This window comes from Melozone crissalis, unplaced genomic scaffold (assembly GCF_028551555.1).
Source record: "Melozone crissalis strain CALT ecotype California unplaced genomic scaffold, PUWL_Pcris_2 ptg000068l_1, whole genome shotgun sequence".
NCBI lineage: Eukaryota > Metazoa > Chordata > Aves > Passeriformes > Passerellidae > Melozone > Melozone crissalis.
In genome coordinates, this window is record NW_026535846.1 from 18,563,078 (window position 1) to 18,578,995 (window position 15,918).

A 15,918-nucleotide genomic window follows, 5' to 3' on the forward strand; every position below is an offset into this window, starting at 1 on the left:
ATTTGCTCACTGACCACCCCAGCCAAGCTGGAGGATTTGGGGCAGAAAAGGCAGAACCTGGCCAGGCTCCAGCCCTGCAGCCCCTGCTCTGGGGTAGCTGGGCAGGGCTGGAGCTTGGACATCAAGCTTTGGGTGTGAATTGTGCCAGGAATCCTGTGCTGTTCCCTTGGGACACACTCCTGTCCCCCCTCACAGGCTGGGGCCACCGGGGGGTCAGTGAGAGCAGGACTCTGTGCTCAGTGCAGGGACACACAGGGACAGGGCAGATCCATCTGCAGCACAATTCCCACTGCCAATTCCCACTGCCAATTCCCATCCCAAGCAGGGTGCCCAGGGTGCTGCTGGTCTGTTCAGGACTCACCTGAGCCTGCAGCACCCCCAGCCTCTCCCCCTGGGGAACAGGCTCTCTAAAGCTGCTGCCCAGCTCAGGTGAGGACAGAACCAGGACATTCTTCTCCTCACTCACAGGGCTGCAAAGCCCCAAACTCCTCATTTCACACTTTTTATTGCCTTAGTGAAAAGAAATACTTGGAGAGATTAAAGTGCAGAGCTGCCTCCAGGGCTGCGCACTCCAGAAACTTTGTACAAATTTGAGTTCATCTGCTCAGGTGCCTTTAAACCTGCCCCAAATTCACCTGCTGGAGTATTTATTGTTTTACTGGAGTATTTCCTGCCACTGTTACTCCTGTCAGACCTGTGGATGTGACTGAGGCATCAGCAGCAGGGAGAGGGAAGCAGGCAGAGCTCCAGGAAATGGGAATTTAACCATGAGCAAACCTTCCAGCATCCAAACCCCAGGGAGAGCCTGTGCTGCCTCTGGTGAAGTGTCTGGGCTGCCTTCCCACCTTCAGAAAGACATCACTGATGCTCCCATGGGTGCTTTAGCAATGAAGAATGCCAGGGAAGTCACTGTTCATGGTCAAAGAGACTCTGCAGGAAGGTCAAACATTGATACCTGGCCACAGAAAGGTGATAACACCACCCACACAAGGCCCTTCTGCTGCAGTGCTAATTCACATTACAGTCACTCACTGGGACAGACAGGGGGCCGATTTCTGGCACCCTGAAAAGCACAGGATGAGCTCCATCTCCTGTGGAAGGTTCTGGAATGCTGAACTGCACTTACTGCAGGTGTTTGTTACCATCCCACAGTCAGGGAAACACCCTGAACCCAGACCCACCCCAGGGCCACCCCCATGCTCTGCACCAACATTTAACCACCAATAATGGCCACAGTTACTCAATCTCTACTGGAAATACCCAAATACCCACTGCTACTGAAAAAAACCCAGCCAAGGAGCTGTGGAGCCTCTTCCTCCCCAAATTCTGTTATTCAGGGATAGAATTTATACTTTTTTTTTTTTCCTGGCTATCCTGTGGTGTTGTCAAGTGTGCCAGGCTGTGTTTTGTCTCCCAGGGATGGGGTGGGCCCTGAGTGCAGCTCACCTCAGCTGCAATCCAAGGGTATCCCAGCTCCCTGGAGAACAGGGACTGACATCATTGCTTGTGTCTAGCAAACAGTTCATTCAAAATCCATCCCTTCCCTTTGTTTGGGTATGAAACAGCAGCAAGACAGCAAAGTAGGAATCATCAATGGAAGTTTTTCCTGCAGGAAGGCAGATGATTTAATTGACCATGAAATTGAGAACTCCTGTTAAAGAGTATCCTGATCTCTGTCATGGGAATTCAAGTGGAAGAAGCAGAAAAACAGGGTCCAAACAGTGGCAGCTCCCAGCACTATTTTATGTTAATTTTACAGAAAACAAGAGGTTTCATTGTCAGTGGCACAGATTTCCTGTCCAAAGAGAACAGCAATAGAAACCATTGTCAGCCTGGCATAGAAAACCCTTTATAAATGAGTTTTGCAGAGAATTCCAGCTCAGCCCTGTCCCATCTGTGCAGGACAGCACTGTGAGCTCTGCTCACAAACTCATTCCCACTCTGAGTTTTAAATGCCCCAGCTCACACACGGGCCTGGAACTCTGGATTTCCCTGTGGAAGGGTGGCTCTGCTGGGAACTTACAGAACTGTACAGGGGGCAGAACTGTGAGAGTTTGGTTTCTCAGAACACCTTTTAAAAGCATTCCTACCCTTTCTGCAGCTGGTGTTTAACAGTATTGCTAAAAGCTCCCCGTGCCCAAGGAGAGGAGAGACTGAAAACCTGAAAGAACAGAGCTCACTACTGGTAACAAACAGAAAGAGCTGTACAAGTGATTAGGGAGGAACTGATCAGGCTGAGAAAACCCTAAAACCTGAGTCTAATCCCAGTATTAAAGGAAAAAAGATGTTATTTCCCCAACACTCTGGATTTTCTGAGCTACACCTTGGACCTCCCACTGCAATTAAGGGAGTTACTCACTGCATGAACAAGGATTCCCCAGAGTCAATTATTATTTGGCATAAAATGGGAAGATCAGGTTTTTTACCAGACTGAAGCATTTGTGTAAAAATGCTTGCTGAGGGATATCCAGGCTGGAATTGGAGCACCAATGCCATGGGCAGGCACCCGCAGCATCCCACAGACCCACCCTGGAGGAGAAGAGCTCCAGGACTGACCTGCCTGGACTGGTCCCCACCCTGTCAGCTCAAGCACAGCACCCCTGCCTTGGCCAGGCATTCCCTGGACCCCAGCACACCCCCTGAATCCACCTGGACACCCCTGCACAGCCATCCCACCACAGCACTGAGGGGATTCAGTGCCAACAGCTCTGGGAAAGAAGAAAATTCACTTCAGCCCCTGCCTGCAATCCAGATCACAGTTTAGAAATGGCATTGGCCAAAAAATGCACCAGGCAGGGCTTCAAAGCAGATGGGCAGAGCTCACTTCCAACACTGGGAAACCTTGCAGGGTGCAGTGACAGCTGGGGAATTCTGACTGGCTTGGTAAACTGGAGCAAAGTTTGTGGAGAAATATATACCCAAGAATTAAAATAATAAGCAGTACTTTAGCATTCAGGCTTTGACAAATAAAAACTGTGACTACAATCATTAAACTCTACAGAGTGTAAACATCCAATCCCATTGCTACTGTATTAGGAGGTTGTATCCTGCAGCTATCAGGGTTCCCATTTCCACCTCATTTCTTCCAACACTTATCACTGCTTCTTTGCATTAATAATTTATTCATGATAATTCAATTTTTTCAGTTAGCCTTTCAAGGTTTTTTTCAGCTATTTTGGTCAGAAAAATGGAAGATTTAACAATCTCAAATCAGAAAACAAAAACCACTTCAGTTTAATTTCAGGTTTTCAAGCACAACTCAGAGAAAGCCTGTTATTCTATTTGGATCCCCAATTTTTAGTCCACCTACCTGAGTAAAAATGGGGAAAAATATAATAAACAGGCCTAGGGAGCACGTGGAGCTGGAGAATTCACTGGGTGTGTTTCCCACTCTTGCATCCCTGCTCAAAAAAGACTTTGCTACAGAGCCAGAGCTGTTCTGGAGATCAAAGTTAATCCTACCCGAGGCCGAGCTGCTCGCAGTGCACCCTTCCCTCACCTCTTCCATTTCCCAAAGCCAGCACTGCCAACTCCTGGGCACTGCAAGGCTGTGAGGAGCCAGGCTGAGAACACTGCAGAGCAAAGCCTCTCTGTGTCTCTGTCTCTGCTCTGCACCTCCCTGGGGTTTGTGCTGGTCTCCAGGACAGAGCATCACAAACTGTCTGAGGCGTTCTTCTCCGACAGCGACGAGAGGCTGAATGAGGTATCGTCGGGCTCCGGCGAGGTGTGGTTGAAATCCATCTCTTCCAGCTCAGGAGGTAAGTCTGAAAGCAGAGCCTACAAGGGAAAAACATTTCTAATATCTGCTATAGACACTATCAGGTGTGGGTTTTGTGTTAGCGGTGATTTAAACAAAGTGTGAGAAAATTGTTTGAGTTTTTCAATCATAATCTGAGCCTGTGAGAAAATTATTTGAGTTTTTCGATCATAATTTGAGCCTCTGGAATAAACCCAAGGGAGGGACACAACACAAAAGGACAAACATCTTCTCATATCAAAGACAGATATTAAACCTGCTCCAGGATTTACCTGCTGCTGTTCCTTATCATCTGCTTTAATTGCAAGTATCAAACTGCGGGTGAACGTCTGCAGCTCAAAGTATTTCTGTTTGTGGCTCTCCAGCTGACTCTCGATGAACCTGACTTCTTCATTCTGTGGGGAAACCAGAGAGTCTGGGGATGATCTCAGAACCAAGGAATCCTTTGGGCTGGAAAAGCCCCCTAAGGCTGAGCCCCACCACCCCCCAGCACTGCCAAGGCCACCACTGTCCCCTTACCTGGGGACAATGCTTTGTCCCCAAGTGCCGCATCCTCATCTCTGTTAAATCCCTCCAGGGATGGGGACAGGACAAAGCACTGGAATAACCACACCTGCACAGCCCTGGGTTAAAACTCAACTATTTTTAGTGACAATGACAACCAAACCCCAATTCTCTTCCTAGAAGTGATCAGGGGGCTGTGAGGAGAGACAGCAAATAAATTCAATTATTACAGCAGAAGGCTTGACACAAAAATCAGGGAAAATGACTTGAAAATTCCTCAAAGCTACCACAAATTAAAAGATAACATCCTCCAGCAGCTGGGTTTGATGTGGATCAAGTGTCAGCTCACCAAGCTCCTCAGCATCCCTCGGGTTACAGAATAAACAGGAATATCTCAGAGTGACAGAACAGTTTGGAAGGGACCTTACAGATCATTCAGTTCCAACCTCCAGAGTTGTTTATGTGGCTGGAACTGGATGTAATATATTACAAAATGAGGAAATATCAATAAGTTTTGTGCTTTGGTTAAAAAGGCATTTTCCCAATCTATACTTGCAAATCTCTTAATTAAAAATTCAGACTTGCTAATTATTTCAATTTATTCTAAGTATCTCCTCTCTTTCAAACTATTGGATCAAAATGCTAAACCTGTTGATTACTACAGAGGTAAAATTCATTTTCTCTGGTTATTCACTTTTGCCAAGATCATGAAAATCAAACTGTTTATTTAGGTTACAAGATCAAAGGCATTGCTCATTTTTGCAGAAGGGCTCTGCTTAACAGCACCAACTCATGAGAGAATATTGAAAAAAATATGGTATTCATTCTCACACTGGCTGGAACTCAGCTTTAGTTGACATGAAAAGCTGTGACTACATGATGCTCTAAAGGTTTGCAACAAACCTTTAAAAATGGTTGTATTTTTGTTGGTTTTTTTCCCAGAAAATTCTCATTTTTTCAGTGAAAGCACCGTTCACCACACTGTTCCAGGTGATAACAGCTCTGGGAATGAGAGATGAAGTTTCCATAAAAAATCATCTGAGTTCCTCCCTATGGATACTCAGCAGTTGCCTATTTAGCTCTGGATTTTGCCCAGCCCAGGAAGAATTCAGATTTAGGCAAAAAACTCAGGGAGCAATCAGTGCTGTCAAACAAAGCCTGGCTCTGCAGGGCACTGTCACAACAAGGCTCTCACTGTGCTGACAGGTGACATTAAGAAAAGGTCATTCCCTCTCCTGATTCATTCTGCACTGCCCTTCCCAGGAAAACACTGCTGGAAGGAGGAATTTCTGTTCTGAAGAGATGATCTGTTCATTATTTTGGTAATTGATTTTTATCAGGAGAACAGATCTGGTTTCTCATGGGTAAAAAATCAGCACTGGAGGTAAAAGCTCAAGGACAGGTGGAATTGTGGTGACTCCTGGGAGAACAGCACAGACACAACCTCAGCCTTGGGCTGGAGCTGGCAGGGTCCAGCTGCTTCTCCTCCCTCCCACAGGCACCACTTCCAGCATGTCCTGAGGAATCCTCCTCCTCAGAATCCCCCAATCCAGCACAGGATTCCTTCCAGCTCCAAGCTGGCAGCACCACACTGCAGGGAAAGTGTGGCAGAATTTCAAGAACAATTCCAATGGGGTGGCTCCATAAATGCCTTTGCTGGGACACAGGGAGGGAGCTGCAGCTCTGTAGAAATGGGGTTTTCCTGCCTCCATTGGTTGAAACATGGATAAAGTGGCTGGAGGTGGGATGAGGGCATGCTGTGCACACTGGGAAAACAGCAGAGGAGCTCAGGATCCCAGAGACTTTTGCTGAATTCCTGACAGCTCCACCCCCTGAACTCCCAGGGGATTATCCCACTGTCCCTGACATGGCCCAATCACTCACCTTGTAATCCAGAAGAGAACTCATCTGATCCACTTCAGAATTGCTGATCAGATCACTCTCCTCATCATCTAAAATTTCTATTTTCTGAAACAGAAACAAACAGTTCATTCCAACACACAGAGGAGACAAAAAAATGGGGACCCACATCCAAAAGGGCAGGAGGGAGAAAGGATGAAGGATAAATGAAGGAGGAAGGATGAAGGATAAATGATGGAGGAAGGATGAAGGAGGAAGGATGAAGGATAAATGATGAAGGAGGAAGGATGAAGGATAAATGATGAAGGAGGAAGCAAGGAGAGCTCAGTGCTGGCTCCTGAGCTGTTCTGAGCCTTGCAGCCCCATTAGATGGCAATCATGCACCTCAGCCAGGAGAGCCAGCAGGAATCCAGTGGAAGCTGCTGCCATGGAGACTCAGGCTGTTTACAGAGGAGGAGCTCCCTGGCCCAGCTTTCTGACTTTGAGTTGCACATTTATCCCCTCACAGCCCTGCTCTGCTCTGCTGCTGCAAAGGAGGGTTTGGAAATAAACCTTTGGATAAACCAGCAAGTCCTGAGCTACTCCTGCCTAAAGAAATCAAGGAGTTCTGATCTGACCCTGCCTGGCCACATCCCCTCAGCTGTAGGGATGCTGATCCAAAGGGCACTTCCAAATGCATAAATATGGACATTTTTACCTAATTCACAAAAATTTGGAGAGCTTTTTATACTGGGTTTCTAAAGATATCTAAAGCGCAGTGTTAAGGCCAAGCTTAACACTAAGACTCAGAAATACATCCCAAGTTTTTTTACTGTTTTTAATTGTTTTGACAGTTGTGAACATTTATGAACCTGTCCATAATAAGTTACAGCAATTTTCCTGTTTTTTAGGATGGAAGGGCCCCCACAGACCCAATCCATGTGCATGGGTCATTCCTGAGGTGTTAATTCAGGTTTTTCCTGCAGCATGTGGCCCCTCCTGCCTGCACACCAGGAATCTCCCTGAAATCACTGAGGAGAAATCCCTGAAATCCTTCCAGGGGCATTCCCAGCTCTCCCTGGCAGGACCCACCCAGCTCCCAAGCCTGTGCTGAGGGCAGGGAGGATAAAGCACATTCTGTGTGCTCAGTGTCTGCCAGCCCAGCTGAAGTGACACCAGCCCAGAGCTTTGATGTCCCCGAGTTCTGCTGTTCCCTCAGACCCTCAGGAACACTGGGACTCAAATATTTTTGGTTTCAGACTCAACTTGAGGAAAAGAGTCCCTAAATAACTGCTAAACATTCACATTCCCCTTCTTAGACACACTTTTTAAAATAGGAGGGGAAGGAACAGATTAGAATTTCAAATAGGAAAACCTCTTATGCAAATACAATGCATTTTAGTCCAATTTTAAGTGCATTTTTAAAAAGTTTTGTTACAGTGTTTCAGAACAAAGTATGCAGAAATTCTTCCTTGGTTTTGTTCCGTTGTTGTATCAAATGACAAAATTCAGGCAGGTTGGGGAGCTGAGTCTCTTGGGCACCATCTCTCCAAACCATTTCTACATCTCTACAAACCATCTTCTACTCTGAAGGTTTCAGGGTTTTTTCCTGCTGTGTTTTAGAATTTTTAGTACATCTTTAAAGCTCAAATAGGAAGGACTTTTAACACATACAACTGAAGCTGTCACCTAGTGAAAAGCACAAATGCTGGACAACAACCTCAACGTTAATTAAGGAGTTATTAATTTGTGGAAAAGGAAAGGTACACATACCACATTATCAGTGGAAACTGGATTCTGGTCATCATCTTTGTGGCAAATTTCTTCATTTTGAAGAGCTTCATTTGTCTCTTCTGCAGAAATAAATTTGTTTTGTCAGGTTTCAGTCCTATTTTATGCTGAAGGACCATTAATGGTGTTTACCACCAAATGTCACAGCTGCTAAATCCAACAGCAAAGTCATGGTATCAATGTCTAATCATAAACAGAATATCTGCCTTATTAAAAAGACATCTTGTCACAAGCATTTCAGGCCAACATCAAACCACCTCCCCCCTGAAACAACAACAAAACTCTCAGTTATTCTCTGCACCAAAACCTTCCCATTTTTAGGTTCAGGTTGGAATATTCAAAGGTGATGCAGAGTTTCACATCAGAGATGTGCAGAAGTTGGGTTTGTTTAAATGAAAATGAATTCCTACATGAAAAACCCTGCATTCTCTGAAATTCTGGGGTACATATCTAAATCCCACTTCCCCCTTGCAGACACTGATGGGTTTTGAACCAAAACCAGATCAGCTTATGGCAAATGCTTACCCCCAGTAAACCTAAGGGCTTTTTTATGTATAAACACTTGAAAACAGAGCAGATTTTACCCTGGTGTTTCAACCACAAAGCAAGAGATGATTCCACTGACCTTAAAGGCCAAGGAGAACACAAACCCCAAAGAAAGTTAAGTTCTATTTGCACCGAAAATTGAAGTTTGTTTCTCATATTTACTTGACTTCTGCATATTAAAACATAAATCTATGATATATATTAAATATCAAGAGGAAAAAAGGGAAGGGGCAGCAAGGTTCAGGAGACTCCAGGGTCTGTCACCTCCACACAAACACTGGGATAACAGAATTTCCCTGGGACTATCAAAACCAGGGAAATGTTTAGGCCAGACCATAGAGAGCCAGTTCATGGTTTTAAACAACTTTGAAGTTAAAAATCTCTGCACTGAGCAAATTTGCTTGGGAATTGTTTCAAATGAGCTCAGTGTGCCACCAGTCCCAGCTCCATAGGACAGACTGTGCCAGGAGCACAGGGATCAGAGGGAGCAAGGAAGGGAGGAGGTGACAGGGTGAGGACACAGCTCAGGGACATTCCAGGGCACAGGAACTCTGTGACCCTGCCAGTCACCCCTTGGATTCCACAGCCAAAGGAAGCAGCTCCCTACAGCATTCCCAACCCCTTGAATATTCATCCTGAGCTCACAGAACCAGCACAGCCCTAATGGCCTCCACCTACACACTGTGGATTCAATTAACACACAATTAAAAAAGGTGAGGCAATATGAGAGCTTTAATGATCCATTTTGCATCAGAGCAGAGCTTATTTTTTTATATTTATGCACTACATTTTAAAAGCAGAAGCCATCAACTTTAATCACTCTAATTAGGTGACCAAAAATCGCTTTTGTCTGTCTTTCAGAGTGGTTTTCTGCTGTTGTGGTTTCGTTTTTTTAATAAATTAGGACCAAAAGTTACAGTTCTCAAACATTGGAGCAATTCCCTATCTGGGACTGAACATAACCCATGGCTATTGGGGGAAATTTTCCCAGGAAGTTCAAACCCAGCTGAGCTGCAGCAGTGGAACCTCCTCCTTTGAACTGGAGAAATGAATAGAAATAATTGTAGTGGGAGAATAAAGGAATGAAGGTGGGATTCCTGGATGCTGTGGAAATCCTGTTGTTTCCTTGCACTTCCTCAGGCTTTGGCACCAATAATGCTCCCAAATGTTCAGCCTCACCTTGCCTGTGAAAGCCTGGCTCAACCAACACAGAGTTACTCCTCACTTGATCTGCAGACACTTCAGACTCTTCCCTGTCACCATTTCCTCTCAAGCAGATCTGACTTAAATCAGCTCCTTCCCCACCTCAGGCAAATCAAAGACTGAGATTCCTCATCTCACTTGGCTTTCAATCACTTGACCCATTTCTCTGCCACCTTATTCCCTCCACGCTCGAGTGTGACAAAGCTCCCAAACTCATTCCCAGCTGCCCCTGTTCCCCTGGCTCTTCCCTTCATGTTCTGAGGAATGACAGGACCAGCCTGGCACACTGAGAGCACAGCAGCAGCCCAAGGTCAGACTCTCAGCTCGCAGAGCAAAGGCTCCATTGATCTCTAAGCACAAGCACTGGCAGCAATCAGTGAGTGGGGATGTGCTGGGCTCAGGGACAGGAGGGACAGGGGGACATCGATCCCATGGGCTCCTGGGGGGAAAGGGAATTCAGCTGGAGGCATTTCCCACTCCAGACCCTGCAGTTTACAGAGGACACCCCCTGTGTGTGCAGCTCCAGGGCTCCTGGGCTGTGCCCTGCTCCTGCTTTGATCTGCTGGTTGTGTTTGCCTGTCACACAGAGCAGCAGGAGGCCAGGGCAGCTCTGTGTTCCAGCTGAGCTAAGGGGTTCCCTGCCAGCAGAAATGGGAATGCTCAGACCCAGCAGCAGCTCCAGCCCCACCAGTGCCTGGGGTGGCTCAGGATCACAGGGATGAACTGTGGAATCATGGGTTGGGATGGGAGGGACCTTAAAGCTCGTCCAGTGCCACCCCTGCCATGGCAGGGACACCTTCACTGTCCCAGGGTGCTCCAAGCCCTGTCCAACCTGGCCTTGGGCACCTCCAGGGATGGGTGTCAAATGGAATGGCCATTCCAGCTGGCTGGGGAGAACTGAGCAGTTGGCAGAGAGCATTTTCTAAATGTGGCTCTCACTTGCACCAGCAGAACGTGAACTCTTGACTTTGTTTCAGGTGAATCTGGCAGAAATGGGGCTCTTATGATCAAAGGTTTCTCCAATCTTTGTACAACAAACCCAACAAAACTCAGAGACACAGAGGCAGAAGAAAGAGACCAAACAGTACCTTCAGCCCAGGCAGGGTGGAGCACTTGTGACTCTGTCAGACGTTTTTGAATGTGTACAACAGAATCCAAAGCATGCACACTGCACAAAATTGAAAATATAGGCACAGTAGTAACTGCATTCCAAATACCTTGTGAGCTTCCTTCAGATAAGCAGATTGACACTTCATCATTCCTATCATTATCATCCCCCACTTCAGTAGCAGTTTCCTCTCCTGGATTAAGTGCTGATTTAGAAACAAATTCAGATTGATCAGAGAAATCAGCAGGACCTCCTCTAGGGGGTGGGACCTCAATCCCCATTAAACGATATTTCCGTCTTCGATTCCCAATCCAAGTCTTGTAAGAGAAATAAACATGAATGATATCAGAAACTATGACAAGAGCAACAGGCCCCCAACCAAGTGACATCAGACATCTGGCCTACAGGAGCCAGGTGCAGCCAGCAGCCCAGGGAGCTCAGTATTCCCCAGTGTTTCACCCTCCTGAGGCTGCTCCCCAAACCCTGGGCCAGGTTCAGCTTTCCAAGGGAATCAGGAAGGTGCACAGCAAAGGAAAAGAAGCAATAGGCACAAATGGCAGCAAGGGAAGTTCTGACTGGAGTTGAGAATATAAAAGAAAAAATAATGTTTTACAGTGATTCAGAGGGACAGTTTGTCCATAGAAGCCTTGGTACTCCAGCCTTGGAGGTACTCAACGTTTCAATGGACAACATCCTGAGAAACCTGACTTGATTCCAAAGTAAATCCTGCTCCAGACAAAGAGCAGGACTAAGTGACTTTGTAAGGTCTCTGCCTCCCTAAATTATTCAACAAATTTAACATAAGATCTCTGGTCCAGGTTCTCCTACTCTGCAACTTCCACAAGGGGACTGAAGCATCCGATGACCCAGACACCTCCCCTGTTCTAGGATTTCCTACAGCACAGAGGGAGCTGGCCAAGGTGACAGATCCACAGCACTCCCCTTGGAGGATAGAAAGGAACCTGGAAGGACAAAGCTCAGAGCAGCTCATCCTTCATCCCCTTTGGCTGTACAACAGAGCTTCAGGAAAAGCTGTTTGCAGTGAGTGCAGAGGAGCACACTGGGAACAGTCTGGGAGATGAAAGCAGCCCAGGGAACCTGGAAACCCTCCCATGGTGGATGGAGATGGATGCTTTAAGTTCATCTCACATCAATAAAATTGAATTTCAAAGGAGAAAATAAAAAGAAGAAAAGACCCACATTCTAAATTCTCCAAGTGGATCTGTACACCTGGTCATTAATTTGCCCTTTCTGATGAAGAAACATTTACATAAAAAATTATTAAAGATTCAGAGTTTAACTCGATGTAACAAGAATTGTCTGCAACTCTTCATCTCCTGAGGCTCTCCTGTCCCTTGTGTCACCCAGGCTTTCAACTTCTCATCTCATCTCAACTCTGCTCAACAGCCCCTGTACCCCAGACCCTCCATTCCATCAAATCAGCCTCCACTGGTAACCAAAAATCCTTCCCAGAGCCAGGAATTCACTTCTTCACCAACTGTTCCTCCCACTCTCCTGGGCTGGCTCTCATCCCCTTCCCACCACCTACAGCCCCAGAAACAGCAGCAGCTCCTGGGTTTGGAAACATGACCAGGCCATGGCAAAATGAACATCCTTACATCCTTTCCATGAGGCCTCTGTTCCAAATGAGTAACCCAAGACATTAAAATATTTCAGGATTTTCTTTAAAGGCACACTAAGCATCACTCTGGCCTTATTTCAGAAACACCTGCCCTGTTCCTCTTCCTAGGGTTCTGAGAAAGTTGAATAAAAAACTTTTTGCTTATAATACCTTGATTACCAAAGAGAAAAAGTAAAGGAATATTAACAGCAGTCCCAAGTACTAAACACAGTTTCATGCTGTGCCAGCCTTGGAAAAAAAAAACAAGCCTTTTAAAGCTGCATCTCTAACAAGCTGAAAGATAACATGCTGAACACTATTTTTAGCAAATCTTTTTTGTTGGCTGATATTTGCTTTCCCAGCTTGCTGATTTTCCTCTCTGAAGAATGCACAACAGGTATGCAGAGAACTACCTAGATCATTTTTTTCTATTACCTACAGTTTGGGGAAAAAAAATTAAAGAAAGCCCCCCACACAAGTAGCCCTTTGAGATCTGGGTCTCTTTTTTCCAAGCAGTGTATTGCCATTCTTTAAATCATCTTGTGATTTTACCAAACAGTGCTAACAAAATTTAAAATTCAATCTATCTCTTTTTTAGTAAAGAAGGCACTTGGGAAAGGCAGATCTTTTCACAGGCTTTTCAAAGCAGAAAATCTTTCATTCAACATACTGAGAATGTCAGAGAAGACGAACATGTTTTGATAGTGTCTCAAATTAAATGGGGAAGAGAAGGTTCCACATCCTGTGTGCTGTGCTGAACAGAGAACGTTCTGGAACAGCAAAACAGTGAGGGCAAGAGCAGACTGGGATTGCCATGTGGGAAATCAGCTTGAGAGTTCTATCCTTAAAATATATTCTTATCCTTTATCTAAAATACATCCTTAAACCCTTCCAGCAAGGTCAGTGAGTGGATGGCATCATTTGTGGTCTGTTCTGGTACAGGCGAGGCTGAGCCTTCTGGGGTGTCCTGGTCCCTGCCCCGGGGACAGAAACATTCCAGCAGGAGGAAAGGTCTGCACAGAACCCCACAGTGACACCCTGTGTGCCAGTGGGGATGTACCCAAGGGAACACACCAAGGGTGTCACTGTGCTCTGCAGGAGGCGCTGCCAGGGGGAACAGCTTCACCTTCAGAGAGCAAAGGGAAGTCCTTGGAAAACAAGGAGCAGCTTTGTTCTCTGCAGAGAAAATAATGATTCTCTGCAGCTACCAAAAGTACAATTGGGATTTTTAGAATTCCTGTGCCCACAAAAAGAAATACCCAGATTGGTGTTCAGCCCTGAAAGCAGCTTTGGGACCATGTGGATGCACCAAGGCAGAGGTCTCAGGCTCAGCCCTGCTTCTGCAGCACTGCCAGGGATTCAGGAAACAGCTGCAAAAAGAGGATGAAGCCTGGAAGGAATAATCCCAATTGTCACACCTGTCACAAGGGAAAGGAAGGCTCCTGTCCTTGTCTGACTGCAAACACTGGGGCCATTTCCTGAGGCTGGGATGGGCAGAGACCCCAGAGGTGCTGCTGGGTGTGTGCTCATCCAGGACACAGTGACACCACACCCCAGCCTCTGGAGGAGATGATGTGCAGGTTCTGGGAGCCAGGTCATCTCCAGCACAGCTCTGCCTCCCTCAGCCACCCACAGCAGCCATCAAACTGAGCTGACCCAGAATTCCTCCATCACACCTCAACCTGCCCTCAAGACAGTCTTGTAACATATTTTTTTTTCTATTTTGGAGCATTTTCTTTCATACATTTTTCCCTATAAGCATGAATGAGAAGTATTTTCCCTGTATCTTTAGAAAAGCCCTTTTTTGGTATCTTATTAGCAATGTAAATAGTACCTTTCAGTCTTCTAGGATCTCCCTCAAAAATGTAACACTTCTACTTAAAATCTTCCTCAAGAGAATGTCAAACAGCTCCTAGTGCTGCTTCTGCTGCTGATCAATAAGACCCTGACCTGAGGGCTTTTACTAAACATAGACTGCAGAAAGAGCAGGAGAGAACTTCCCAACATGGTCATTCATTATGTAATACGTGAAATCTATTTCAAGCTTCCCCATGAAATTTTTAAAGCCTTTCATCTGTCCTATTTTTGCTCCTGCGACAAGATAAGGGAAGACTCTGGATTTCTTACCCGAACTATTTCACAGTCAACATTTAATTCTGCAGCCACAGCTTCAATTTTCTCTCTGCAGACTGAGCCCAGGCTGGTCATGCCATTGTCCCAGTATTTCTTTAGGGTAGCTAAGTCTCGGTCACTAAATTGTGTGCGGTCCTGTAACTGCAAGATAAAAAAATTACTGTTAGATTGAAAAGAAATCTGCTTATCTGAGCACTCATGTCCACAGGTCTCCCACACAGCAACACACACGTTCCACTGTCTCCATGGCTCTTCTTCTCTTTTAAGTCTCCCTTAAGAATTTGGGGTTTTTTTGATTTCTTTTTTTTATCCAGGGCACTTCAGAGTTCCCCGGGATTTGCTGTAAAGGCAGTGGCAGCATTAACACAAAGTTTAAGGCACTTCAGCTTTGTTTCAACTCCACCTGATTTCTTTGGTAATTTGTTTTATCTCATTCTATAAGGCCTTACTGAAAATAACTTTTTTTCCCCCTTGTGCTGTTTACTCTCTCCACCCAATTTATGCAAATTACTCCTTAAAGGCTTTTCAAGTTTCTCACCCTCCCCCCTAAAAGTTCTTTTATCTTACTGCAAACTACAACACATGCATAATTCAAAGGATTCTGACTTCCTAAAGGGAATACTTTAATGTTTATGTGGTGAGCTTGAGTTTAAATTGGTTCCACTGTTTATCTTCGACTTCCCAAACTCTTTGTCTGCGTTTACCAAAACATGTGATAGTGGATCAGTGATAAAAGGAGTAACACTGAAAAAGAATTCCTAAACATCTTACCACTATTTGAACTGGTGTGAGCACAGAAAGTATTTCTCTGGTAGAGCTTCCAAGCTTTAACAAAGGCTTTTCATGCAGAAATTTATCTAAAATCTACAGTTTCATTACACCAACCCATGTTGTTCACTTTTCCTGCTATTCAGAGGACAGAAAATCAACCACAAAGTCTGCACTGGTAACTTGAGCCCATGTGCCACACGTGTCATTATTTCAGTAGCTGAATTGTGTTCATGATTTCAATAGCTGAATTCTGTGTTTGCTCATTTAAAAACTGTTAAAAGTTAGAAAGAAATAATTTTAAGTGGAATAAAAAGTAATTTTACAGAACTGGGATCGTTTGACAATCTTGTACGGTTCCCAGTTCTAGCCTTTGTTAATCTTCAGAATATTGTAATTTTTGCAATTTTCCTCTCTAAAAAATTACTATTTCTCAAAGTGTTAGAAGCACTTGAGTCTCCTCAATGTATGAACCCAAAATAGAGGCATCAAACTTTTGTCTTCCTAAACTAATCCCAGTAAAGAGATGTACCAGATAAATTCAAATGCGGTTTGGTTGCACTTGCTGACCTTGGAGGCCTTTCCAACTTTGATGAATCCCGAATTAATGGAGTGCCCACCAGGCACTCAGAGCTTTTCCTGGCTGTA

The 15,918-nt window shown here is 45.3% G+C and overlaps 1 protein-coding gene across 2 annotated transcripts in view; it reads right to left on the reverse strand.

The window, feature by feature from the left end:
• Positions 1-1,436: 1,436 nt before the first annotated feature.
• HDX (highly divergent homeobox) overlaps positions 1,437-15,918 on the reverse strand; it is a 35,766-nt gene continuing 21,284 nt past the window's right edge. For both annotated transcript variants that reach the window (XM_054289583.1, XM_054289584.1), the window contains 6 exons: positions 14,497-14,643; positions 10,858-11,065; positions 7,874-7,953; positions 6,146-6,229; positions 4,030-4,152; positions 1,437-3,777 (listed from right to left, as the gene is read on the reverse strand). In XM_054289583.1, coding sequence (XP_054145558.1) covers positions 3,652-3,777; positions 4,030-4,152; positions 6,146-6,229; positions 7,874-7,953; positions 10,858-11,065; positions 14,497-14,643 — 768 coding nt within the window. In that variant the 3' untranslated portion in view covers positions 1,437-3,651. The remainder of the gene's footprint in view (positions 3,778-4,029; positions 4,153-6,145; positions 6,230-7,873; positions 7,954-10,857; positions 11,066-14,496; positions 14,644-15,918) is intronic.